Genomic DNA, 27,888 nt, shown 5'->3' on the forward strand with positions numbered 1-27,888 from the left:
ACTTGAAGTCACTCTGAAGCTACATCTTTTACTGCTTCTATAACAGAATGGAGTAATGCAGGAGAAAAGAGATCAAGTCCAAATTGAAAGTACTCTAGTAATGAGCCCCTTCTCTAACTACTGCAACCTCCCTCATGGTAAATGATTTAGGTTTTGTTTTGAGGGGTTTTTTTTGTTTGTAATTTTCCACTTTTTCTAAATACAGAGCAATTTACCTAAGAAAGGCATCACTGACAGACTGCATGCCATACAGATTTTATTTCTTGCAAGTAAAGTATTTTCCTATTTTGACCAAATGAAAGAATACAATCATCAGCAAACCTATTAGTTCTTAGCGCTGAGAGTTGTAAATGGGTACATTTGAAAGAGGAGAAAGGAGATGTGTCACTCAGGGTGGTAGTACATAGGTTCTACCTTCTGTACATAACAGTAGAATCTTTGCAACTTCAAGGGATGTTTAAAAGTGTCAAATAATTGAGATTTCCAGATGCACTAGAAGTGAAAGAGGAGTTTCCAGAATTTGTGTCACATTGAAAACTTGATTTAAACATAAATCTTAAACTTTATTTTTATGCAAGAGAATCACAAGCCATACAAACCACTTACATAGGAAATAAACTGATTTTAATAATCTACCATGTTTGTACACAATTAATCACTGTATGCATATTATTTTAGGTCCAGTAAATTGAGTGTTGTGTTTAATTTCCAAGTACACGGATAGCCCCAGATTAGGCGATCTGAAATGTTTGCATGAAGATGTGAACATAAAGTGAACCACCATCAAATAATTGTTTTTTGAAAGTTAGTCATACCAACATATTACTAGAATATCTGATGGATTGTGGTAGCTGTGTGATTACATTCTTCAGCAGATGGATGGCTCTTCTACTGCCTGAGCACCTTCAATGACTGCTTTCACACACTTGGCCATTGTCTGGGATGCTCTACTGATTGGATCTGCAAAGACATTTATTTTGGTGTTGAGTGTTCATTTCAGAACACAACCAATAGACCTACAGAGAGACCTAAAGTCATAAAACCCCATGGTTTACTAAAATCTTCATCTGGGGAATATAAAAAACCCACACGCACTTAGTTGAAGATATAGGACTAAATTCTACAGACCTTAGTCGTACAAGCTTCCATTGATTTCATGGGGAATTTTGGCTAAATAAGGATTACAGGTCTGTAGTATTCAGCCCTCTGATCTTACCTGTCTCAGGTAAGAACAGTAGGCACAAAGTTTTCCAGACAGAAGCATGGTGCATGTTGGTGTCCCTTTAAGGGGTCCTAATATTCTGGAAGCACCTTTAGAATTAATTAATTATGCATCTATGTGTTACAATGTAGCTCTAATGAAATAACAGAGCAAAGCTAAAAGAGTGAGATAAGTTAATAAAATTCTACTTTCATCATCAAGTAAGGCTGTGACCACATACCTGTCATATAGAAATCTCTAATTGTGAGCTGAGGTGGAACAAGAGGGTCAGCAAGCAACTGTTGATTCGCTAACTGCAATGGAAAAGAAAGAAGGTATATTAGGAGATTAAGCACTCACCTGTGAGGCAGGACTGTGTTACCACAGTACTTGTTTGACTACACTCTCCTGTACAGTGCACTGTGTGTTTAGTAGTACATATAAGCAAGCCTCTTACATAGCTTGATGCTCATAGTTTAAATGTTCAATACCTTGGAGAGTTCATTCGCCTGGCTGAAGTAGTTAGCTTGCTCTACATCATCATATCGGACCAGGTTAGGAGAAACTTCTTCCAATCTGTTCCTTACTTGATCGAGGTTATCGTAAGGGAGGGTCACACCAGTTAGCTTTAATAAAAAAGCCACAAGATTCCATCAAATTTAGTCCTCTGGCCAATACATATTAAGTATTTAAACATTAACTCAAACATCTACAATGAAGCAGGAAGAAAAGCTACACTAATTTGAGGAGTGAATGACTAAAGTGGTGGTCCTGTGCTTAAATTTGCAACATATTATGTTGATCTCTTTATGCCAGTAATTAAGTTTTCTGAATATTAAGCACTAGAGTCTGTTTGTTACCCAAGGAAGAGGGGAAGCACAAGGACAGAAGCGTGGCTTCTCTTCTCCCATGCAAACAGTAGCATCAGATCTCTCCACAGCATTCAGGACAGCACTATAAGAGACTGTGGTTGATAAACCGTATCTCCTAGAGCCAGTTATGATGTGTTCAGCCCTACCAGATGTTATCAGCACACATACTCTCAGGGGACCCACACAGTTCCTTTTTTGGGAAGCAGTAAAGCATGCCCCCAATCTGTCTTCCAGGTTGCTCTAGGGAATCCTGCCTTGGCTAACAGAATTTGCTGCAGTTAAGAATCCATCGTTCATTTTCATAGCATATCTAGAAGCTACAATAATGTCAAAATCTCGAAGTGGAAAACACAATCCCATTTACCCCACAGACATCATTAAAGGCAGTCTTGCTTCACATTAATTCAGTCCCACACATACTTCCATGAGACTTTATACCCACAATCCTGAACACAAATCTGCATTCTAAAAAGATACTGTAAACAGTTTCCAAGCTCCATTTAGATTCTTACTAGAAGTTTCAATTTCTAATATAGTTACAGCACCTCCGAGACGGCTCTAATAATTCTCCAGTCCTCTCTTGCCATGCCAGGAGGTGTTACTGCTACTTTTGTCTGCTGGGCCCTGCCCTCAGTGTTCACATACGTTGCAGATTTCTCTGTGTAAGCTGCTCCTGGGAGAATAATATCAGCCATGGGAGCGCCCACATCACCATGATGTCCTGAGGAAAAAAAATGGGAAGAGGAAAGTCAAGTTCTGAGAGGAAGCGACACAGGAATAACTATAGGGCATCTGTAAGCATAATTCAAGAGGAATGATGTATGGACACATTAGAACTACTGTATTCCTCTTAAAAAGGAATTTTTCTTCTGAACTTTTGCTCGAGTAAATTTAGTGTTCTGGAAAGACTGACAGCCCTAGAGATTAAAGTCCTAGTTGTCCATAATATAAGCAGCCTAGTTGGACAACAACCAGTGTCAAAAATGGAGATTGAATTATCATGTCCATTCGATTTTTGGCCTTAGCTGAGACTGCTGTAGGAAAACATGGGTTTCTAGATCAGTAGTTCTCAAACTTTTGTACTAGTGACCCCTTTCAAATAGCAAACCTCTGAGTGTGACCCCCCCTTATAAATTAAAAACACTTTTTTATATATTTAACACCATTATAAATGCTGGATGCAAAGCGGGGTTTAGGGTGGAGGCTGACAGCTCGTGACCCCCCCTCCCCATGTAATAACCTCGCAACCCCCTGAGGGGTTCCGACCCCCAGTTTGAGAACCCCTGATCCAGATCACTGGTAATTACTGCTTTTGTGACACGGACTGGAACGAGAACAGCCTTCCACTAGTAGATTTGACACCATGATCAAGAGGGTAAACCAATTTGTATTTTTTTTGCCAATAACCCCAAGTATCCAATCCATGGGAAGGTTTGTTTTCCTAAAATATGAAATAGTCACTACTCCCTGCAGCAGTTAGGTTCAAACATTTTTTCCATTTCCCAACAGGGGTGAGAAGCAATGTCAGTGCTGTGTGAGCACATTAAGTTTAAAAATATTTTGCGCTAAAGCTGATGATAAAAATTAAAAAAAAACTTGGAAGGACGAATTTGTCAAAAAGTCATATTCATAATTATGCCATACTGGTTAGATTGTTTGAGGCAGTATTTCTTGAATTATTAGTTCTAGTTACCCTGATAGATGATAATGCAATCCTTTGGCAAATCTTGACGTGTTATGCAACCTGCATCTGCCCCCAAAAGATATAGCACTTTGGGAGGGTTCTTCCGGATTGCATCCACTCCTGGTTTGAAACCCAGATCCAAAGCAGCTACTTGGCTTGCAACCCTGCAAGGACAGATAGACTTATTACAGATTATAAAGTGTCAGGTTCTCTTCCCCCCTGCCCCAATTTCCTTTTCAACTTTGAAATATTTAAAAAGGGGCATACAATCTCAATCCGACATTTAGTCCTTAAAAAAAAAAAAAAAAAAAAAAAGTTAAAAGTAATGAAATTTGATGAAAAATTTCTTGGAAAATACTGAATACTGAAACACGCAAAGTAAGTCGGTTTTGATGACTTTTGTTAGGAAGGTCTCTCACATCTAGGTCATAACCAAAGATACACCCCAGTGGTTAGAACACTCACCTGGGACGTAGGAGACCTAGGTTCAAGTCTCTCTCCTGGATCAGGCAGCGCAGGGACTTAAACCTGGGTCTCCCACACATCCCGGGCAAGTATCCGGACCACTGGGCTTTTGGCTATTCTGGAGTGTGGCTCAAAATTGTGTAAAAAAAATATAGCAAAAGATCGGTCTTGTCCCAATGTGGAACAAAAAAAGGGTCAAAACCAACATTTCACAACTGAATTCTTATTTTCTAGCCAGCCCTAATTAAAGAGTTTCCATAGCACACCTGCAAAATGTCATGTTCTCCACATACAGTGTTGTCAAATATATTAAATTGGAGAAAGAAAAAAAAAAAAAAAAGGTCTACTTACACAGTAATATCAGGTGTTACTTGTAATAATAGGCAAACATTTCACAAAGAAAAACACTATTTTTAAGCTAAGTTGACTCTGTCCCATTAATGCAGCCTTGCATTAATCTACTCACCCATGATGAGGAGGAGATTAGGTTTGCTTTTTTTGTTAACAGGGTAATGCTGGGAAAATAGATTTAAGCTTGGATCAGTAATTTTTTTGGACAGTTTTGGAGGCTGTGTTAACATTGCTACCCCTTTTGGGAAAATGCACAGCTTGTCCTCCATCCAATGAGCCCTATATGGAATTTCCGAATACTTTGGGTTTAAAAACAAGGAAACTGACCTTTAGACCCTTGAGCCCTTTTGAGTGCCCTCCACCCCATTAAAAAAATAATAATAATAATAAAAACAAATAGTTACGTAAGTTTATCTGCTACAATTACAAATCCAACTTTTGTTGGGGCACCTAAACTTTCTTATGATTGAACTTTCTTATGATTTCTACAGTACGTGTATGGAAGTCTTAATACAGAAGAGACTACCCAAAGATACCTCATACTACATGCCTTTTTAAATGTAGTATTTGGTAAGAATGACTTATTTTTGTTTCGCCAATATTTTAATGTGAATTTTCTCTCTTCGCTAGCAGTGTTTTATATTTAATTTATATTCAGCAGACCAAATTCTTCCCTCGTTATACTGGTGTAAGTCTATTGACTTCAATGGAGTTACTCCCCCAAGATTTACACTCGTGTAAAAGAATAACTTCATTCAAGATAATTCTCCTTTATAGACATTGACAAGCAGGTGTTTCAGATTTAAAGTATCTCAGTTACAGTCTTAAGCAGAGAAAGGAATAGATGGAACTAGGGTTCTTGTCATCCTAAGTGGCAGTTTGTTCCTGATAGCAAAAACAGGCACATTAGCAGGAATTATCTTGATAAGTAGTTGAAAAGAGTATCTGGATAATTTCCAGATCTTTTAATATCAAAGTGCAAAAGAATACATCTGGTTAACAGAGGACATTAATTTAGTAGACCACTTGATTAAAAAAGGCAAAAATCTTACCTGGAGAACTATACAAAGCAGGAGAAGTATTAACGGTCTTCTTAAGCACTATTGATATTTTGCCTTTCCTCTATGTAAACAGTACTTGCTTACCAAGTAGCATTGTTTTTCTGTATGTCCAGCTAGGCACGATAGTGTATTATATTAACTCCTCTCATATTCTAAACCCAAATTTGCCTTTGTGCTAACAGTCCCGGTGGCTATCTGAAATGCTTGCTAAATCATGAAACAGAGGTTATGGAAGCTTTTCTGCTAGGTTATATTGTGTCTTAGTTTTAGGTGCTGCTTTATTCCACATATGAGTCTTGGCAGGCTAGAACCCGTATGGTTGTACTGAGAAGTCTTCACACTTGGCATAAAGAGTTTAATATATACCACAGGTTAGATAAAGCAGAAAGGCTGTAGAGCGAACCTATGAAGGATGTTCATAACTTTCCAGTCAGTACCAACTCCACTTTTTGTCCTTGCATTTTGTGCAATGGTGGAAACTGCAGCATGGATAGCTGCTCCATCACTGCGCTGAAGTGCTGCGCTGCCTACCACCACCATTGGTTTTTTGGCCTGGTTAAGGACCTGAGAGGGAAAAAAAAATAATAATCAAACAAAAATTTAAATAAAGAATGAATTTTCATTCTAAGACAATTACATTGAATTTTGGTACAGAAGAGGATTTCCAAGAAATGATTTATGAATTGTGTTACAGTGGTATGGAACATGAAAGAAAACAAATCCAGTGTTTTTAAACACTATCCTTTCAAGCAAGCAGAGCTGCAGCTTTGAAATGATCAATCTATTTGATCTCTAGCAAAAACCTACAGATGTTGCTTTAGCAAAGACTTATGTATCTCGGCCAAAGCAATGTTGTTCTGGGCCTTTTCCAGCTAGAAACAGTTTAACTGGAAACAGCAGTGGCTGGAAGGGACAGCTCAGCTCACCTAGAGGAGGACATGTGCCAGAGATTTATGATCATGGACATTTCAGTTTCACACATTGGAAAGAACTTTCAAACCTCAACTTTATGGTGAGCATATTAAACAATTTATAGAGAATCCCTGCTTGTTAACCATTACTACATCAGTGAATGTTATGAAACTGCCCTCCAAAACAGCTTCTAAACACTGCACCCGTGAAAGATAAAATTATATTCTGACATATCTGAATAGGTACATTATTAAGAAGCATATAGACCTTGATGAAGGAGTGTTTTTCTGAAGCAATGTCCTGAAGTATCTGTGGGGAATCTCCCAGATGATCATATGTGTAGGTCAGATCTACTGCACTGCCCACAAGGGCCACCTGCAGATCATTGTGAAGCCAGCTGGAAATATAGCCAGAACAAAATACAGTATAATTCCAGTTATCTGAATTCCATTTATATAAAAATATATCCAAATCCATAGTGTCTCCTCTCTGTAGCCCTGCTGATCACCCTGTTAATAACTTCATTTAACCTCTTAGTGCCAATCAATGACTTCGTATCTGCACAGCGGTTCCAAACCACTACCTACAATTACTGAGGCCTGGTCTACACTAGGAAGGTAGGTCAGTATAACTATGTTGCTCAGGGGTGTAAAAATCCACACCCCTGAGCAACACAGTTAAACCAACCTAAGCCCAATGCAGACAATGCTAAATTGACAGAAAATTCTCCTGTCAACCTAGCTACCATCTCTCAGGAAGGTGGACTACCTATGCTGATAGGAGAAGCCCTCTGGTCGACATATGAAGCTTCTTCGTTGAAGCAGTGCAGTTGTGCTGCTGCAGCATTTTAAGTGTAGACAAGCCCTGAGGGCTCGTCTACACAATTAGTTCACAGCAAGCTGCGCTGTAAGTCTACCCCACACTAGCCTGTCATGGACTAACTGACCATGTGGATCCTGTAATGCACTTTGATCTCAGAAGCAGATGAAAGCACAAACTGTTAATGCACATCAGAACAGTCCACATGGATAGCTAGTCTGCAGTAGGCTAGTGCTGGGTAGAATCGCATGGCAGCTAACTAATTGTTCATATAGCCCAGCCCCAAGACCTAATTCTGTTCCAGCAGAAACAGCAACTTGGCAGGACTAGATCAATGAAAATGCAATTCAAAATAGCACTTCTGTTTATCTGAATGCCTGGTTATTCAAAAGTTTCAGATGTCCCCAAGCCAATGGGATTGGGCTGTACTGTTAAGACATAGGAAAGCTTGTTAGCCAAATCCAATAAAATGATGATTCTAATGACAAAGCATACGATGGAATTCTACAGAAGTTCTGTTTTTTTAAATTCTCACCTTTTTCTGCACATGTACGATTTAGTGCAATTTTGTGATTACCATGTAGATAAGCTTTTTACTATAATTGTTTCACTTCTGTAAAAATACATATTCTGGGTTCAGCGCACATGTACATGCAGCATTAGGCCCTATGATTTTTCTTTGGTACTGTGATATGCTGTAGTCTCAGAATGCTACTAAATATATTCTTCTGCTTGACCTACTGCTCAACTCTTAACTGCACAGAGAGTGAAGTAGGGAACAGTTCCTGGAAAACTAAGTAACCTATACATTTCTGTGAGGCAGCACTCACCCTCGCACTTTTTAGGGATTACCTGCTTCAGTGGGGGGTGGGGGGGGGGAGCAGGCGAGGGGTTCAGACTAGAAAGAAGATACAATCCTCCAGAGATTTCTTTAGTTTCTTGAAGCCTCTCATTACACTAAATTATAAAAAGGCATAAAAAAATTCCACCAAATGCAGTTATAGAGATTTCCCCTTTTTCTATCAAAATTTTATAAATCACCAATTAAAAAAAACCATATATATATCCCAAAACAGTGAGGAGGATTGGCATAATGACAAAACCTACCAGGAAACTGAGGTTTGCAAATTTTAATTGTAAATATTTCATTAATTTGCAAAAATGGGTATGTTTGCCTCTCTCTAAAGCTCTTAACATGTTCCTTCCCCCCCCCGCCTAGTCAAAGGCAACTGATAAAACAATTTTGAATCTGGCACTATTATTAGGAGAGTGGAACCTATTGCTTTACATTTAAAAAAAGTGTGAGCAAAAGCAAGTGCAACTCAAGATAAGAGATGTTGCCATTTGTGGCTTACTTTACCCCAATCAATTGTTGACCAGTTATAGAAAATTACCAGGGCATATTAATAAGATATAGGATTTAGGTTATGTAATTTTTCTTGAATCCTCTTAAATTCTATAATTTAATATGGTAAATTGGATGAACTAAACAATCGAGTTACATTTAAAATCCAATATATATTTTTCCAAATCAAAATGGATGAAATTCTAAACTTCATCGGATTGAAAAACATTTTAGTTTCAAAGACAGATTAATCACTTATCTTATTCCTATTTTCCAAGCAATGACGTCAACTATATCATCACTTCTTACAAGTCATCAAATCACATTTACTACAGCAACAATAATTTTAAAACTTCACTCTGTGCACTGATAGCGCTAAGCAGTGTCCTTTTAGGAATTTACTTCAATAACCTTCTATAAAAATAAAATCTGAGGATTTTTTGTTAGTCTGTTCTTCGCTTGATGCATGTGAACTCCCATTAATGATAAGAGGGAGTTAATGGCATATAATCTATGCAACGAAGGGGGAGAGAGGGAAAAGACCCTGTTGTCTGCATGTGCACACACACACACACAACTAGGACTACATCCTGCAAATGGATCTGCCTGAGTGAATACTTGCACCCACACAGAGCCCCACTGCAGTAGTGTACATGGGTGGCTCTAGCCCCTACTTTGTAAGTATGGATGGACTATCTCATCTCCACAAAGATACAAACCTCTTTCTAATTCTAGCATTAAACAGGGGTGCCTCAAAGCGTGGATTGGTGCCAACCAGAAGCAGGACATCTGCTTCCTCCACTCCAGAAATCTTGGTATTAAGCAAGTAGTTAGAGCGTAGGTCTGTGCTATAATACAAGAACACAAATAAATTATCTTTTTGTCAGAAAAACAGGAGGAGTGGGGACAAGTAGTTGTAAAGGTCAGTAGCAGGGATGACTATGGAGTGAAGTAAAACTTAAATCTCCAAATTATTTTTTCAGACAGGAAAAAGAAAGAAGAGCATGCTCAATGCTAATGATACTAAACCAAATCCAAAACAAAAACACACCCACCTACAGATGGGTAGCCGTAGGTTACTATAATGTAGATATTTTCTGCTGTCTACCAATATAAGATGCTCTCAGCCTTCGTAGACTGGAAAATGCAACTTCATTGCTAGATTTATGTCAATACCAACACAGAGTATTATGGCTGCCCTACAGGTATAGTTCTCACAATAGTACACAAAAGTAAAGCTGGCTAAAGAGATCAGTTTATAGCAAAGTAATCTAATGGGACAGCAAAAAGCTATTGTACTCTACTACTGAACTGCAGTTGTCCCATATTTATCAGATTTGCACCTCTATTACTGTAGAAGCTACTCCTCCATCCACTCTAACGTGCAGACTCAGAACTGTAATATTCTACATGTGGTCTAGTATTCTATTTCATGTCTCTACGCTGGCAGATTTCAGAATGAAATAATTCATAGTTTATCAACATGCCATGGGCTACTGGACAATTCATATGCAAAATCTCTAAGAACGTATTAATACTCTCTAATTGGAAAACATAATTAAGAAAAGTATAAACTTTGCCTGTGTTATCTCACCCAGCTCCAGCATTAGGGAAGACTTCTTCAGTGCACAGTGTGTCAGAGTTTACTCTATTCAGTAAGTCTTTTAGAGCTACCAGTGCTTCTGCATCCACCAGTCCTCCTGCAATCGCAGCCACATCCTTACCTTGGACACCCTGCAGCTGTACAGAGAGGAACAAGATCTGTCTGACATATCTATAAGTAACAACTGAAAACAAGCGCTCTCGCTCTCATCCACACACACTCAAATGATAAGCTATGAAGCAGAGACAGCATCTGAGAAAGTACAGATAGCATCACTGTTCTCCTGTAAAAATGCGATGATGACGCAAGTCAGAATTTTGACTTCTTTTCATTTTTTAAAAAAAGAAATAAAAAAAACTGCAGTTTAGTAGTAGACAATTCCTCCACCTCCACCGCCACCACCACACAAAGTACTCAAAAACGAGAACAGATAAACAAAGGTGTAAGAATAGATACAATTATTAAAGAGCAATGAAACATTCATGCAGTACAACATCTTAACAGCAGAATTAGGGGCACAGAGAAAGCTTTAGACCAGATCTACCCAATCCACAATGTAACTGTTTTGGGAGGTGGGGGAATGGGGGAAGATAGCATAGTTTAATTCCATGGGGGAAAAAAAAAAAAAAAATCTTCAGATATATACTATCTCGGTAAATAGATTTGGGAATATTCACTTCCTCGTGAATTTCTATAGAAGTAGTACAATATCTTATTTAAATTAAAACTAAGTTAGCATAATTGGGAGGAGAAAAATTAGCCTCATATAATAATTAATGTACAATCTAATCTAGTACCTTCCCTAAAAAACATAATCCAGAAGAAGAAAAAACAAACCACCCACACTTGAACTCAGAGTAATTTTTTCTGAATTTCTTCATTTCTATGAATTTTGGTAAGTAGAAACAAATTGTCTTCTAATAAGGTATAATTCTCCAAAATTATTCTTACAAAGTAAGACATTAACAGTAGATGGTTGTCTCCAGTCTTCATTATTTGATTTCCTAGGCTTCAGATCAACAGTAATTTGCCCTGCTGCACAGAAGTATTATAATACCCTTAAGAAAAAAAAAAAAAAAAAAAAAAACCACAAGAGAGAGAGAGAGACAGACAGACATGCAAATATTTCTTACCACTCCAGCAACACGAGTCAGGGCATCTTCCCAGGAGGTGTAAACAAACAGCCCTTCTTCATTTTTGACCATTGGTTCAATAAGCCGCTGGCGTTTCAAACCATCATAAGCAAACCTGGATGAAGAAAGCCAAACCAGTACTATTAAAAACACTAAGAGGAAGATGCGGTTTTATAGTACAGGGAATATCATTAATTGTGAGGCAGAGGTCTACAGAGTGAGTGAAATATGACCAAAACCACAGCAGCCTTTGGTTCGGACATCCCAAACAGATGGAATGAATAACCTATCATGATACAGACTAGTAAATTACCCAAAAGTTGAACCTTTTTAATGGAAATAAAATGAAGGTTTCAACTCTCCCCTTTCAACATATAAAAACAAATTTGTCAGTCACAAAACATTTAAACATTACTACAGTCATGGACTACAAAATATAAAATTCTAGTGCATGGGTTGGTTAACATATATATTTACAGTATCATAAAAAGAAGTCTCAGTTTGCCAACAATGCCTTTAAAATACCAAGTGTAGAGGTCAGTGCTAGTCAGTATTTATGGTACACTGTGAAAATGCGCATTTAAAAACAACACATATATACTGGTACCTTGTTTTGTCAGAGATCCATTCCTCATTGATGTCTTCATGCAATCTTGGCAAAATCCTCATAACTTCTCCAGTCCTTGTGCTCACCACAATGTTACTTCCAACGGCATCAAGAACATCAATGGACTCAGTCTTTCTGTGGGGAGGAAAAGGCACAGAAACCTACAACTCATGCATTGTTAAGCGATTGTTCAAAAAGCAATAGAAGTCTTTAGTCAAAGGTCACAAATGCTGTATGTAGGTTTCCAGCATTATCAGATATAACTAACATTAAAGGTTTGTTTCCTAAGACATATTGTAAATCAGCCTTTCACTGACTATAGAATTTGATCTTTCATTTAAGCACTGTATATTCAACCGCTGGCACAATTTAGGGAGACCTGGAAAACAGACTATTCTGATCCTTCTGCCTCCCAGATTACTAGAGATATAAACATACGTAATTTAGAATGACCAACATCTATAGGATGCATGTACTCCTCAATTTAATTGACTTGGTATCAGTCAAAGTAACTCAATTGCTTAATGAATTCAATCTATATCAGAGAGACACACAAAACCGAAAAAATTAAGTCTGTTACAGCACTTTCAATTTCTCTTACAAGAGTAGCATAAATATTTATGGTGGGTGAATATTAAAGAGCATATGAAAAATAAACAGACATTAACTTGCATTCAACGTATCACTTAAAATACATACCGTGTCTCCCAGGGACGGGCAGTAAAGGCATATGGCTTGGAGGTGAGGGCTCCTACTGGGCAGATGTCAATAACATTGCCTGATAACTCAGACATAAACATTTTTTCAACGTAAGTGCCAACTTGCATCTCATTTCCTCTGCCTGTTGTTCCCAAGTCATCTACCCCGGCAATCTCACTAGCAAACCTGTTGGATGCAAATAAAATGTAAAAACTGAAATATGTGTATCAATATTACACATTTTTAATCCTTAATCTTTTTCTCTTTCAGTATCAGTCTCTGGAAGAGAAGACATACCTACAGGAGGAAAAAAAAAAAAAGGGCATCTAAATAGATTAGAAAGTCCCTATGTATGTAGTACAATGATTCTAATAGTTGGAAATAGTAAAAAGCAATTATACTGTGTTTGTATAAACATGAAGACGTATCCAGCAGCAGTTCACATATAGGAATACTAGCTTGCTATATTTCATTGGGGTGGGAGGAGAAAGGTGATTCAAGGAACTTGCAACTGGTTTAAGGGAGTTTGATTATCAGTATGAATACAGCCAAATTAAGCAGTAACCAGAATTTCTCACACAAGATAGGCAGAGAAAACTGTGTCTGATCCATACCTGGATAAAGTTCAAGTTCAAATTGAATGATGCTGAAATCTAAAAAGCTATCCTCCTGAGATTTTAGTCTAAGACTGCTGTCACCTTGAGTTATAATCTTGGGACAACGGCTGTTTGAGACTACAGTTTCATACAAACCAGACCTGAAGAAAAGGCCCCTTCATATTTTGGGACCTGTTCTGGAATATAAACGACAGGGCTGTCTCTGAATTTGGAGTTTGGTTCCATTTTCTTGCTTTGGCCACCTCTAATTGTTATTGTCTGACAGTTATTCGGTGGTTTGTGAGAAATCAGTTGGTTGTCTCCATCAGACACCAACATGTCTCCTTGCACCTTGGTTGCAATCACACAAGAGACAAAGGATTGAATCCATTGGTTTTAGCATCTTTCATGATGCATTAGCAACAATCAGTATTTTAAAGATAGATTCTCCCCCATTATATTTTCCATTGGAGAGAATACTAAGCAGAAAGACATTACCTGATACACCGAGTGCACTGTATACACCGAGTCATAATTGTTTTGACTAATGGGCCAATGTTCTTGTCTTCAACTGCACGTTTTCCCTCTAAAAATCTACTCCTATCATTGCCAAACATCATTGACTGGTCCTAGAATAGGTAATAGAAAATAGTTGAACCCATGTTACTGAAAAATGTAGTTTCACTGAAGATAATTAAAAAGAGACAAATGTTAGTAAATAAGAAGTGTAAAATAATTGAACTGGGCTTTGTACCTGGAGGTCACACTCTCCTCCCTGATCACAGATTGGACAGTCCAATGGGTGGTTTGCCAGCAAGAACTCCATTACACCCTCTCTGTTGGTGTCAGTAGTTACAGAGTTAGTGTCACAATTATACAGTTTTACCCTGCAGTCTAGAATATGAATGGTAGACAAGGCCTCCAGAGCATTAAAAACAGACACTTGCGTCATTATCTCTAAAATGCCAATTTGTGTTTAAAGAACAACCGATTGGGCTAACTGAATGACCTGGGTAATAGTAATGGGAAATGGGCCTTCATCTTCAGGTTACCGTTTTGTGTTTGCCACAGATTGTTACCATCAAATGGTTATGTAGTAGCCTAGCCACATCACAGCACCAGGATCACCACCACCACCCTTGTTAGCATTCTCAGCCAAGAGACTGGGAAGAATTGCATGGACATGGATTTATTTTAAAATTTTAACTAGAAAGTAAACTCTCTCTCCACATACAGTTTTATAGTATACTGCAAATAAAGTTAACAGCAGTACTTTAAGGGACTTTATTTAAAAATTAAAAAAAAAAAAAAATCAAAGCTGAATACTGCACATTTGTTAAATTAGGCAATGTAATTATAGACCACACAGCCTTCTCTTCCAATAATAAAATAAGCAGCTACATGAAGTCAGATGTGGATACCTTGCTTTCCTGGACTTCTCAGAATTTGTCAGTATGTTCCAACCCTTCATTACTGGCATTGCACAAGCAGCTACTGGCTGCAATCATAATAGGAAAATGCATCAAGAGATCTCCTCTTACAGCAAAGAGTGATTTATTCATACATGTACTGGTTATTAATCTAACATCTTATAGAAAATACAAACATATTTGCCACAAAACTCAGAAAAATCTACCTAATGTAAAAACATAATTGATTTTGGTTTTGAAGTTTTTTCTCCCATTCTTTTTGAGAATCTGTGACATAAGTGGTTAACTTTTGCCATTATCATTAGGACTTTTGATTTAATTAGTGTGTTTAACCTATTTTGTTCATTTTTAAAAGAAAAGTTATACTGCACCAAAAGGAGAGAATGCAACTCTGAAAAAGGTTCTGCTATTGACACAGGGCTCAATCCTGCACCACTGAAGTCAATGAGGGTTTTGCAACAGACTTCAATGAACACATAATGCAGTAACACATGGGGCTAGTAAATAAACTGCCATTTCAGTCAGGGACAAAGTTGTAGGCCCCATCTTTCAGTTAGATCCATACAGGGTCCAGGGCAAGTTCAGGGCCCTAGTTTGGCCAAATGACCACCTGCAGCTACAGTGTGAGTTTTGTAAGGTAACAAAGTATAAACATGTATTTCTGAAAGATAAACAACAAAGTAGTGGTTTTCAACCTGTGGTCTGCAGACCCCTATGGGGCGAAGACTATGTCTAAGGAGTCTGCGAAAGGTGACTACGAGCTGGTCTACGCTAAGTCGATGTAAGTTATGTCGCTCATGGGTGTAAAAAAAGACGCCTCTCTGAGCAACTTAAGTTACATCGACCTAATCGCTGTCCACACTGGCGCTGTGTGGATGGGAAATGCTCTCCCGTCGGCAGAGCACGTCTTCACAAATGTGCTACAGCGGTGCAGCCATATCGGAGCAGGTGCACCGCTGTAGCCTGGTAGCGTAGACTTGCCCTATGAAAATAAAGTGTCAGATGCCAGAAAAGGCACTCGTTTCTCTAATCAGTCAAAACAATGCAAATACCCCCACCTACAGGTCAAAACCCAGAAGTGATGTTGTTACCACAGAAGCCCACAGTTTAGCGCTCTTTCAAATGCAGGGGTGGCGCTGGGGGGGAGGGGAGACTTGCAAGGTTATAGCCACGCCAAAATTTGCTTCGGGCCCCACATCCCTCCCCGTAGCAGCTGCCACTCTCTGGCTGCCCTGCTCTGAATGCATGGAGAGGGACAGAGCCTCGTAGTAAGGAGGGGCTAAGGCCCATGTCAGTTCCCCCACCAAGAAGAGGTTGGCACCGCCCCTGGTCAAATGCCGTGCCGAGCATGTACAACATTTATAGCTTTATTCTGTTCAGTCAGTTTTCCACTTTAAGACTTCTATGACAGGGGTCCACAGACCACATGTTGAATTTCCAATGGGGTCTGCACCGCCATTCAAAGTTTTTTAGTGGTCCACAAATTAAAAAAAAAAAAAAAGGTTGAAAACCACTGCAATAAAGCATTGCCATTGTTTTACAAATGGACATGATGTTTTGGGGTGGAGATAAATGCAAAAAAAATAATCTGCTTGCAACATCCACATTATAACTCCAGATTATATGCAAGTTATTTTGCAATTACTCACTCTCCAAGTTTTCAGTAGAGTCCTGCAAACACTTATAAAATAATACAATTTCAGTACAGAAAAGATACATACCTTGGGTGCTTTCTCTATCTCTACAAGGCACATCCTACAGTTTCCCGCAACAGACAATCGATCATGGTAACAAAAGCGAGGTATCTGCATTCCAACCTTTTCACAGGCCTAGGAAAGGAAGAAACAAAGAAAATTAAGTTACAGAATTACCTCTTATGACCTTGGTTCAACTGAATTTTCAATTCTGAAATTTCTCAAAGAATGAAAAATTTGTTTTGGTTTTCACGGAGCGTGTGCTCAGTGTATCTCTTCGGCTTGTGCAGGGTTAGTTTCAGAAGTCTGCCTAAAGGGGAGAGTGGCAAGTCAATAATAAATAAATAAGGGGCTGGGGAGTAATGGGAAAAAGCAGGTTAAAAAAATTGGGCCCAAGGAGAAAGTGTGTTAAGAACTGTAGTAATAAAAAGAATATTTGTATTTTGTTGCTCTGCAGTAACAAACTCACAAGAAAGTAAGCACTATATCAAGAAAGGTACACGGTAGGAGAGCTCCAATAAGACTTATAGGAAGAAGGAAAGTAAGAATGAATTTGGAAAGAGGTAGAAGATATGAAGTAAAAAAAATAACAGGCATAAGAAACCTCAAAACAGTACAATGACATGGATGTCCACTATAATCTCACTGAGTGCCCTAAAGATTATAGCGGTTCAAAGTGCCACCTCACACATTCACAGAACAGGCAAACCCTGAGAAAATTTAGTAAGGCTTTTGACGCAGTCCCAACAGGACATTCTCACAAGGAAACTAGAAAAATGTAAATTACATGAAATTACTACAAGGTGGGAACAACTGTTTGAAAAACTGTATTCAAAGAGCAATTATCAATGGTTCACTATCAAACTGGGAGGACATTTCTAGTGGGGTTTCACAGGGATCTGTCCTGGGTCTGGAACTAGTCAACATTTTTATTAATGACCTGGATAATGGAGTGGAGAGTATGCTTATAAAACTAGTGGCTGACACCAAGTGACTTTGGAGGACAACATTAGAATTCAAAACAACCTTGACTAATTCTCCAATTTGTCAACAAGATTAAATTAGATAAAGACGAATGCAAAGTACTACACCTTTCAGGAAGGAAAAATCAAATGCACAAATAGGGACTAACTGGCTGGGTAGCAGTACTGCAGAAAAGGATCTGGGAGTTGTGACGTTTTGGGGATCATCCAGACCAGTAAGAGGTTCTGTCATTGCCTGCCCTGTAACGCTGGTATGTCTTAATGCTGTGCTCAGATCCCTGACACCGGTAGTCTGCCCACAAGCGCAAGGTCTCACCCTGGATACATCAACCCTATACCTTGCAAGGTAACACCAACAGCTTTCCAGTCCAGAGTCTCCCCAAATCCATCCTCTCCAAGTTCTTAACGACCAGACACTCAGACAGTTCCCCTTTGGTTCGTCACCCCAGAACCAGCTTCCCCCTATTATACCAGCTCACTTTGGGATACACACTCCATATAGTTTATTTAATCGAAAAGCCACATATTCAAAGATTAAATAGTAAAGGAAAGCAAACATAAGTTACACAGAGAAAAAAAAGATGCAACCTCATGTTTCACACTTCTATATTGTATTAGAAAAAGGATTTTATCTAAAAAAAGAAGAACAGGAGGACTTGTGGCACCTTAGAGACTAACAAATTTATTAGAGCATAAAAGAAGAACAGGAGGACTTGTGGCACCTTAGAGACTAGTCTCTAAGGTGCCACAAGTCCTCCTGTTCTTCTTTTTGCGGATACAGACTAACACGGCTGCTATTCTGAAAGATTTTATCTAAGTTACCTATTGCCTTTGAACAGTTCCCCAGCATAACCCCAAGCACAGTGGTGTGCAAATTGTTCCAGTCACGCTCCCCCTTACCATTAACAGAATCTATCTGTGCCGCCCTCCCACCCCATTACTGCACAGCCAAGGCTTCCTCAGCAATGGAGCTTGGGCTGAAGTCAGAGCTGGGGAGGGGGGAAAAGCTGGGGCTAAAAGCGGAGCTGGGCCTGCTCCCTCGCATCCCCCCATGAAAAATCCTGTATTTACACTGTAAATAGATTACACTGCCACTAGATGCTGCAAAGGTATTCAAAAGGGAGGCAGATGTCACTTTATTATTATTAATTAATTAACATGAACTCTTGGTTCATTGTCAACTTCTCACGTCAGTAGAGCAGAGAGATAAAGCTGATTAAGCAGCAATGGAGCCTAAGAGAAATACTGCATTTGGCTATTAGCTGGGAACTGTAAAGCCACAACCATTTTAATGTAACTTGCATCCAAAGGCACAATTCTTCCCTCTGAAATGAACCCTGGCTGCATACTTTATGTGCCATTTCTCCATAGCTGGTCCCTTCTTATTGCTCCTAAAAAGTTAGTTAAAAGTCTACTTGAAAAGCTGGCTTAGTGGACCCAGCTACAATGCTAAGCATAGCCTTGAAAAGTTTGGATCCCATTTTGACTTCAGACGTTTTTCCCCCTCAGGCCAGGAAGAGGGGAAGTGCGGCAAAGGCATGCATAGAGTTCTGAGCCATAAGAGCTGGGGCAGGAAGGGAAGCTGTATCTTGCTTCACACCATTTAATTAAGTATAGCACAGAGGGCTCTCAAAGAGTCCGGTTCAGTCCACTATAAGAAGAGCAGTAGCCATATAAAGCGTGGAAAGACAGTGGGTGTGACCCCTATTATTCTGACAAGGGCACAAGAGCCACCATCACTGCTCTACATGCACATCTAGAATTTAGTTAAGGCTTGTCTGAATCTATTTACAGCACGGCAGTAGTTATCAATTTCAATTCCTCCTATGACACCTTTCTTTCAACTAATCAGGTCAGATTTTGCTTTCTTAAATGTAAAGCCACTACAAGTGATCATCCCATATTAAGTTCTCTGGTGGGTAGCAAAACCACCTATACAGAAGTGCCATAAGACACGCAAAGTGTTCAGTTACATGAAGTGTAACACAATGACAAAAATATACGGTTACAAATGGGGGGGAGGGGAGGGACAGTCAGATGCTGGTCCTGAATTTTTTCTACCTGAAGCACTGTGGTTCCTGGTTCTACGAAGACAGGCTGCCCATCAACGAACACCTCTATCATGTTGCTGGCTGCTGTAGTGGTTGTACGCACTAAAAGATACAAGAAAAAAAAAACGGAGAATTTAAGTCACTGCTAAATGTGACACAGTATTTTTGGTCTCTTTACTCTAATTGATTGACCAGAAAGGTCAACATCCAAACCTGTGCTCCAAAAGACTAATAAGCATTTTATTAGTCAGTTGTCCACATACTGGAGGCTACTTTAATTAAGAAGTTGGCATCGAGATATCCATAAAAATCCACAGACAGGATTACTGCAGGCAAATTTCTTAGATGATGCTTACTAATGTTTTGACAGGTTTCAGAGTAGCAGCCGTGTTAGTCTGTATCCGCAAAAAGAACAGGAGTACTTGTGGCACCTTAGAGACTAACACATTTATTAGAGCATAAGCTTTCGTGGACTACAGCCCACTTCTTCGGATGCATAGAGTGGAATAAATATTGAGGAGATACATATACACACATACAGAGAGCATAAACAGGTGGGAGTTGTCTTACCAATTCTGAGAGACCAATTAAGTAATGTTTTGACAGTTATGCAGCCTATTATACTAGCTACATCAAGCATAAACCAAACAATATATATAACCCTGATTTCCATTAGCTTATCTAAAATTCTTATTCCTCATTGCATCTCATCTAACACATTTGGCATTGCTATGTCTTCCACCATTATGAACTAGAATGCAACCAAAAGCTTAAAAAATATTATTTCTTCAATTGATGCAGTATGTCTAGCAAAACTCTAGGTATATGATCATTATGTAAAAATACATATCGCAATAATTAATCTAAGTTGACCATTTCAAAAACACCACCAAACAACAACAAAGTGGATATTCCCAAAGGCTGGTATCACTTGTGAAGCTCAGTGAGATGTTATTTCTAACATGAGAGAAGAAAAGTACAGAGAATAGCTGATGGCCAACTTTTAAAAGCAAATTAATTATAATTCATGTGTTTTCTTCCGAGCTCTCTCACATAAATTCACTAATAAATGCAGATTTAAGGTATAATATAGCTTTATCCCCCACAAAATGGCTTTTTAAATGCTTGCCACATAAAATATTAAAGTGTGCTCTCTTTTTGCTTTGACAATTGCATTGTTTTTCATATGGCAAATTATGGTTAAAAAAAAAGTCAATGTGGCTAACATAACACACCTGCAAACATTCAGCCATTCAGACTGCTTAAGTGGCTTAGCGTTTCTACATCTCTCGTGGAATGTCAATCTCTGGATACTCCAGTGCATTGTTAGTGGTGTTGGGGAATGAAGGAAACTTTAAAGGACATTAGTACCTATCACAGTCAGGACATTCTTCTTTCACATAATTCAAAGCCCTAAATGGGAGGGAGCCTCAGACAGGGCATTCTCCATGAAGGCCCCTTGGATGTGCAATTCACTTCCTTCTGGGCTCTTACAAAGCCAGACTTCTTGTTACATTCCAGCCACACCAAAGGTCCATTTTTTTTCTCCTCAATGCATTTGGAAAGGTTTGCAGGTTGAGGGGTAGAAGGATTTTATTGTTATGTTTGTTGGCAAGTTAATGTTAATAATAAAGGGTAGAGTAGTATGAGCAACTTATTGAAGGATGTTTCACATTATTTAACATTGTTAACTTCAGGATATGTAAAAGCTTCCATAGCCTAAGATGGGTGCTTATAGTTATTTGTATTTATAAAAACAACTAATAGCTAGTACAATCCAAACCCCACCAGCAACAAGAGCACTATATGAAACCCAGAGAATGGTAGGAAATTTGTGTAATAACCCCAATATACAATGCCTTCTTTATGTGCATTGTGTCGCTCTGTACAAGTAGGGAAAGGCTTCTCATGCACTTGTGTATAAAATGCAGGCAGACTCACCACATCCTTTGGTTGATTGAGTGACACCAGCTAAGGCCCTGCGGACAGCAGGTAATCGCAGCATGGTGCTGAAAATTAATACAAGAGAAGTTAGTGGGTTAAATTTTAGCAATTAAGATCTGCCTGATATTTCTATGATGGCGGATAAAAATCAATAATTTAATTTAAATACAGACTTATTTTAAAAAGTCAATCTAATTAAGTATGAAGTTAACATCTATGTTGGCCTAAATTTATTATATATTATATTTAAACTATTTTAATTTAAATTAAATACAAAAAATATTAAGCAGTATCTTTGTGCCAAGTTTTAAAGACAGTAAAACAACTGAACTGGTGGAAGTTGCTGACTAAGCATCAGGAACCAGAGTTTGTTGAAGTGCTACCCCAGCTTTTGACAACAGTGCCTCCTTCTGCAGGCACAGAAAGAATACATCTTTTCATTTCAGTTTGTTCAACTAGCTCAGTTCAATGACTAGTGCACTCAAAGTTAAGAAAGCAACTGGAAGTTGTAAGAGCAGGCAAACTTGTTTTCTTCTTCCAATCTGTGAATAAATATTAGATGTGAGAATGAGATCTACTAGTTCTAAAATCCTGAAGAACATGGTGACCAGAAACAATCAATTCAATTCATTAACTACAGATAATACTTCCACTATTTAATGAAGTTAGTATTAAATGCAAAACAGGTTTTGATAAACTTTTTTCTTAAAACAAACAAAATTAAAATGTTTTTGTGACTGATTTTGAACTTCCATCCAAATAGAGCTTGACAGAAACACTATCTAGTAAGAAGTTAAGTGATATAACCGCTTAAATAAATGTGTATCGATATAGTGTATCCTGCTGGATAGCAAAAAGAAGCAACAAATTTAGTGTAAAGGCTATATTTAGTTGCAAATCCGCATGTTTTAACAGTTACCAACCAATAAGAATCAACTTTTTTTTTGGGAAAGCAACTAAAAATGCAATACAAAACATGATTAAAATGGATGGATTTAAATCAAAATCTGCTTGTTGATTTAAATAGTGATTTAAAAGGATGATTTAAGTCAGCTTTAATTTAAATCAATCTGCCCTGATTTCTCCAGATCTTAAGTTTTTAAGTTGTATGCAAGACTGTTCCATACAAATTACAAAAACTTTTGTATCATGTGTCCAAAGCGATGAGTAGATGACAGCACCAAGAATTCTTGAGTTCTAATCCTGGTTCTGACAATGATTACCTTCCATAGCCTTGGGCAAATCAATCACTCAAGCTCAAATTTTCAGGTACCCATTAATTCTGGGTGCCTAACTCAACACAGCCTAAGGCTTGATTTTAGAGGGTGCTGGGCATCCACCATAACGCCAGCTTAAGTCAACGAGAGTAAAAAGTGTGCACTGTTCTTCTGAAAGTTGTGCCCCCAAAACTGAGGCATTCAAAGTTAGTGAACATTTTTGAACATGTGAGCCCAAGAGATTTAATACAGGTCACACTGTGAATCAATAGCAAGGACGGATTTCCAGTCTTGTACCCCCACCAACTGGTCAATGCTGGCTCCCTATTCCAAACTAACAGGGAGCTATCAAAATAAGAAATGTTTCCATTAGCGTGCATGTCACTTTACAGAAAAAAAAAAGAATGACAAAATCTCTTCCATAAACCGCTCACAGTCTAAAACATATCACTTTAACAAAGCAAATGACAAAAGAACAAGGGGAAAAAAAGAAAGGAAGTTGAAAGAAAAGACTGCTCTTGGAAAAGCATTATTTGCAATTAATTGTTTCTGATGTGTTGTTTTTAAACTGAATGTTTATTTCTCATTAGTGTCAGTCTGAATTGGGCTCCCCCAGCTTTCTAAATACATATAAACATCTCATTGTATTACCTAACTGCAAAATAGTTGGTCTGTAGTTTGGAGTGACTTACTACCCTCATAACAAAGCTATCCTCCAAAGCCAAGGAATTTGAAAGTTGAATGGGGTCCATTCGTTTATGAAGAACAAGAGTTAAGAAAATTAGGGCTTGGCTACATGGCATCACAGTCTGTGATGAGACAAGCCCTCAGAAGCTAAGCTATGAGACAAGATTCAAGTGATCATAGGAACTTGATAACAAGAGTGAAGAGTATTTCAGAGTTAGCATGTAACCCATTTTATTTTTCCAAGGGGATGAAACACTGTTGCAGTACTAAAAAGGACATTGTCCTGATGGCAGGTTCTATATTTGACTTCCTCTTTTTTCCACATTTGCAAGTCCATGGTATTCTTTGTTTTCCTGCCCTACAACAAAACACTTCAAAGTTGTTTTCTAAGAGCAGCTTGCTTATGATGAGCAACCTTACAATTAGGAAGTGTGTGATCTTCAGAATTACTATAAACAATTAATAGAAAAAAGTTAATGAGCAATCTGTGTGTGATATATATATATAAATACACACACACACACACACACACACACACACACACAAACCCCATAAGAACTGAAAGCAAGCCCAATCCTACTCTCAACGAAGTCACAGCGAGTTTTACCATGGGAGTGGATAGGATGTTAAGCCCTTAACACCACATACAGCGGAACTACTGCAAAAGAATATTGCCTGATTACAGACCAAAAATTATATGATTTTTCAAATGATCAAAGAAGCCTGTTGGAGGAAGTATTAAATTATGAATTACTTACTAATCATTAACGATTTTTCAGAAACAATATTAATTAAACACCAACTTGATGCGCTTCTGTCTTATCTAGTACTGTTAGAAGCAGCACTTATTACTGTAAAGCAATGAGATCAGGAAAATATTTTTTTTCTCTTTAACTTGTTCACTTAGTGAATGAGACAGCATGGGACTCTGTCACAGGAGGAATATCAACCTACTTTTAACTTTTTTTGAAAACGGACTAGATTTCAATATGGTAGATCTTAATGTCTCAGGCTATGCACTTCAAGTTTGATAGCTGCATCATTAGCTTATACAGCTACAGCACTTCCTATTATTTTGGAAGGAGATGAGAAGGGAAGAAGCTGGAGAGTACTAGTCTATCACTCCCTGAAAGTTTCAAAAGCAGAGCTACCCTCCCCTTCAGCTGGTGGGCTGCGTGCAAATTGCTCTGAAGCTAGTCAACAAATTTTGCTCTAAGCATCTACTGGAGATCACTCAAAACCACAGAGAAGCACTCTCCCTCTCCGCACATGGATTTATTGGGCTGCCACAAAACTGTCAGCCTCTGCTGGTTTGAGGAGTGTGGGCAAGAAATTAGGCAATGTACCTGCTGTTCTAGACTAACTGGACTGGACTCAGAGAAACCAATCTAAGAACTAATTATTTAAATTTGTTTAATACTCTATAGAAATTCAGTATTTCAGAGGCTGGAAGGTTCCTCTTCAGTGTAAATACCTGAGGCAAGTCCAAGACACTCACTAGCCCATTACAAAGTGAAAGCACAACACTGCAACCTGAAACGTAAAGAAAAATGATGCAAAACTGAGGCCTGGTCTACACTACAAAGTGTAGTCGACATAAGCCGCATTAGGTCGATTTAATCATGTATGTGTCTACACTACCAAGTCCCTTCCGCCGACCTAAGTGGCCGGTAAAGTCTACTTCTGTACTCCATCCCCGCAAGAGGCATTGCGCTTGATTCGACATCCATGGATTGACATGAGGATAGTGTAGATACTGCATTGTATAATTTGAATGAATTGGCCTCTAGGTGTCCCACGTGCCTCCGCTGTGACCGCTCTGGAGAGCGCTTTCAACTCCACTACACGTCAGCCAGGTACACAGGAAACAGCTGCTCTCCTGTTAAAGCCCCAGAACTTTTGAATTTTCATTTCCTGTTTGATCACCATGGAGAGCTCGTCAGCACAGCTGATCATGGAGACTCAGGGCTGCAAATGAGCTCCAGCATGGAGTACACAGGAGGTGCTGGATCTTATTGCTATGTGGGGAGAAGAGTCTATGCAGGCAGAGCTCTGATCCAGCAGAAGAATCACTGACATCTATGCCAAAAATCACACAGGGAATGGCGGAGAAGGGCCAACTCCACCACTATCCCAAAACGCTCCGTGGATACCTCACAGGAGCCCGAGGCGACCTCGAGCAACAACGAGGAGGACATTGTTGATGAGACAGAGGAGGAGAATACAAGGCAGGCAAGCGGAGGATCCATTCTCCCTGACAGCCAAGAACTGTTTTTAACCCTGGAGCCCATCCCTTCACAGGAGCAATTGCTGGCAGAGCGTGATGCCAGGGAAGGCACCTCTGGTGAGTACACATTTCCAGTCAAATTGTAGGGGTTATATGCTATTATTTTTAATGTTTAATCTGACCAAAAAGGAGGTGTAGGGGTATCAGTGGCCACTCCAGCTACACCGAGGGTGCTCTCCAAAAGAGACTGTTTATGTGCACATGGATGGCCCTGGAATCCTCCATGGAGATCTCTAGGAAGCTTTCATGGAGGTACTCTGCAATCTTTTGTAGAAAGTTTCTGGGAAGGGTTGCCTTATTTTGTCTACCACGGTAGGGCACTTTCCCGTCCCGTTGACTGCTAATTGCTCCACTCTATGGTTTCTAGCAGGGCTGCTTGCGTGGCATCACATTGTTCTGTGTGGTGGCTCCTGTATCAGCTGTGTAAATACTGCAGGATAAGGCGCGAGGTGATTGTAATGCTCACAACAACACTATACAGCTGAGCAGGGTCCATACTTACCATGCTATGGCGTCTGCACGGGTAACCCAGGTTTACGAAAAAAGGCGCAAAAAAGGCTTGGTTTGTTTGCCGTTGATTTCAGGGAGGGAGTGAGGTAAGGGAGGCTAATACCATGTTCCCGTAATCACCCTTGCAAATGTTTTGGTCCCATAAAGCATTGAAAGCCCAGCAGGAAATTCCACTCGGCTACATGCACTGTGGGATAGCTACAAACAGTGCAGCGCTTCATGCGTTGATTCAAGCCTTGCTAGTGAGGATGTGCTCTGCCGGCACAATGAGCATAGTGGGGACACACAAGATCGACTTGCTTAAATCGGAGGCTCAACGTCAACTTACATAAAATTGACTTAACTTTGTAGTGTAGACGTGGCCGGAGAAGGAGATTTCATCCTAAATCCCCATATTCTTGAGCCACAAGGTTAAAGGAGCACTATTAATTATAATCTAATATAACATTCTTAATATTTCTCCTTGTGCTATTAACCATAACAACCAGTGATTGTTTAATTGTAACTGTAAAACAAGATTTACTTTTCTTCATTTATGCTGTTTTACTTTTGGCTTTTCACTCAGTTTGGTCATTGAGAACTCTTTCTTAAAATTAACTCAATTCTTTGTAATAAGACCTCACAAAAAAAAAAAGCATCTCTTGATCTTTCACAGTTGTAACCCTCGCCTTACCATACAAAACCTCCACCTCTTCTTTTGTTTACTGACATCCCTTGCTGAGTTATGTCTAGTATACACACTGATCCTGCACATGCTCATCTATGTAACTTCAACAAGACTATTCATAAGTGTAAAGTTAAGAATGGGTGTGAATCGTTGCAGGATTGCAGCTTTAGACTGTAAGCTACCTGGGGCAGAACCCTGTTATTTTGAGGGTTTTTAAAAGGGACACACACACACTCTTATTGTCCAAAACTCCTGTCCAGTCAGTGCCACTTTCCCCGCCTCATGCCCTACTACATACAACAGCACACAATACCCCAGTAAGGACCCCGGGTGCGGCTGCGGAATAAACACAGCCCTTTAGCAATGACAACGAGTGACGAATGCACAAGTTCCAGGGATCAGACACTGCTGTCAGGAAGAGACCTGGGCTCTGCTCCCGGCCGGCCAGGGCCCCGCTGGAGACCCTGCCTTTATGTGTCACTCGAGCACCTCTCTGGGACCCCCCCAGCGGCTCTCGGAGCGGTCACAGCGGCGCTGCCCCACAGGAGCTCCCCGGGAGACCTGCTCACACCAGCGCTGCAGCAGGCGGGGAAGAGTCTGGCGCTGGCTTATGTAACGCCACGAACCCCAGTGCGAGGCCTAACGGGCCGGGTCACCTGTTCAGCGCCAGCACGGGCAAGGGCAGGCCCCCAAGCCTCAGCCGGCACCGGCACTGAGGAAGCCGGAGCCCGTGAAGGGCATCCACGGGACAGGGTGAAATCATCCCCCGCGCAGGGAAGTACTAACCCCTCCTCGGCACTGGGCTCGCCCCGGACAGGAACACTAGTGCTAAGCCCCCCCGCGTTACCTCCTTGTACTGGGGGGAGCAGCAGCGCCCGCTGCACCCGTTTGCTCTTCTGAACCCGAACAAGGCTCCTGAGATCGCTCACCCAGCTAATATGGCGGCCATCTCGGCAATTTCCGTCATTAGCGGCGTCGGAGTCGGCAACTTCCATCACTCCCCGGAGGCACCTTCGGCAATTTCCGTCATTAGTGGCCTCGGCAACGTCCGTCACTTCCCGGAGGCACCT

The 27,888-nt window shown here is 39.6% G+C and overlaps 1 protein-coding gene across 3 annotated transcripts; it reads right to left on the reverse strand.

Moving 5' to 3' along the window:
- Positions 1 to 542: 542 nt before the first annotated feature.
- Positions 543 to 27,888, reverse strand: NDUFS1 (NADH:ubiquinone oxidoreductase core subunit S1). 3 transcript variants are annotated; one of them, XM_008172501.4, is made up of 19 exons: positions 27,748 to 27,888; positions 21,448 to 21,515; positions 19,517 to 19,608; positions 16,500 to 16,607; positions 14,770 to 14,846; positions 14,103 to 14,184; positions 13,847 to 13,977; positions 12,753 to 12,938; positions 12,054 to 12,188; positions 11,447 to 11,561; positions 10,305 to 10,450; positions 9,430 to 9,558; positions 6,814 to 6,943; positions 6,038 to 6,198; positions 3,767 to 3,921; positions 2,619 to 2,794; positions 1,693 to 1,827; positions 1,443 to 1,515; positions 543 to 960 (listed from the first exon to the last, which is right to left on the reverse strand). In XM_008172501.4, the coding sequence occupies exons 1-19, from the start codon at positions 27,783 to 27,785 to the stop codon at positions 869 to 871; spliced, it is 2,229 nt and encodes a 742-aa protein (XP_008170723.2). In that variant the 5' UTR covers positions 27,786 to 27,888; the 3' UTR covers positions 543 to 868. The 3 variants fall into 3 exon arrangements, with proteins under 3 accessions (XP_008170723.2, XP_008170724.2, XP_042715579.2); XM_008172502.4 differs by having other exon boundaries at positions 27,666 to 27,805; XM_042859645.2 differs by lacking the exon at positions 27,748 to 27,888 and adding an exon at positions 27,605 to 27,739.

This window comes from Chrysemys picta, chromosome 11 (genome assembly GCF_011386835.1).
Source record: "Chrysemys picta bellii isolate R12L10 chromosome 11, ASM1138683v2, whole genome shotgun sequence".
Lineage (NCBI taxonomy): Eukaryota > Metazoa > Chordata > Testudines > Emydidae > Chrysemys > Chrysemys picta.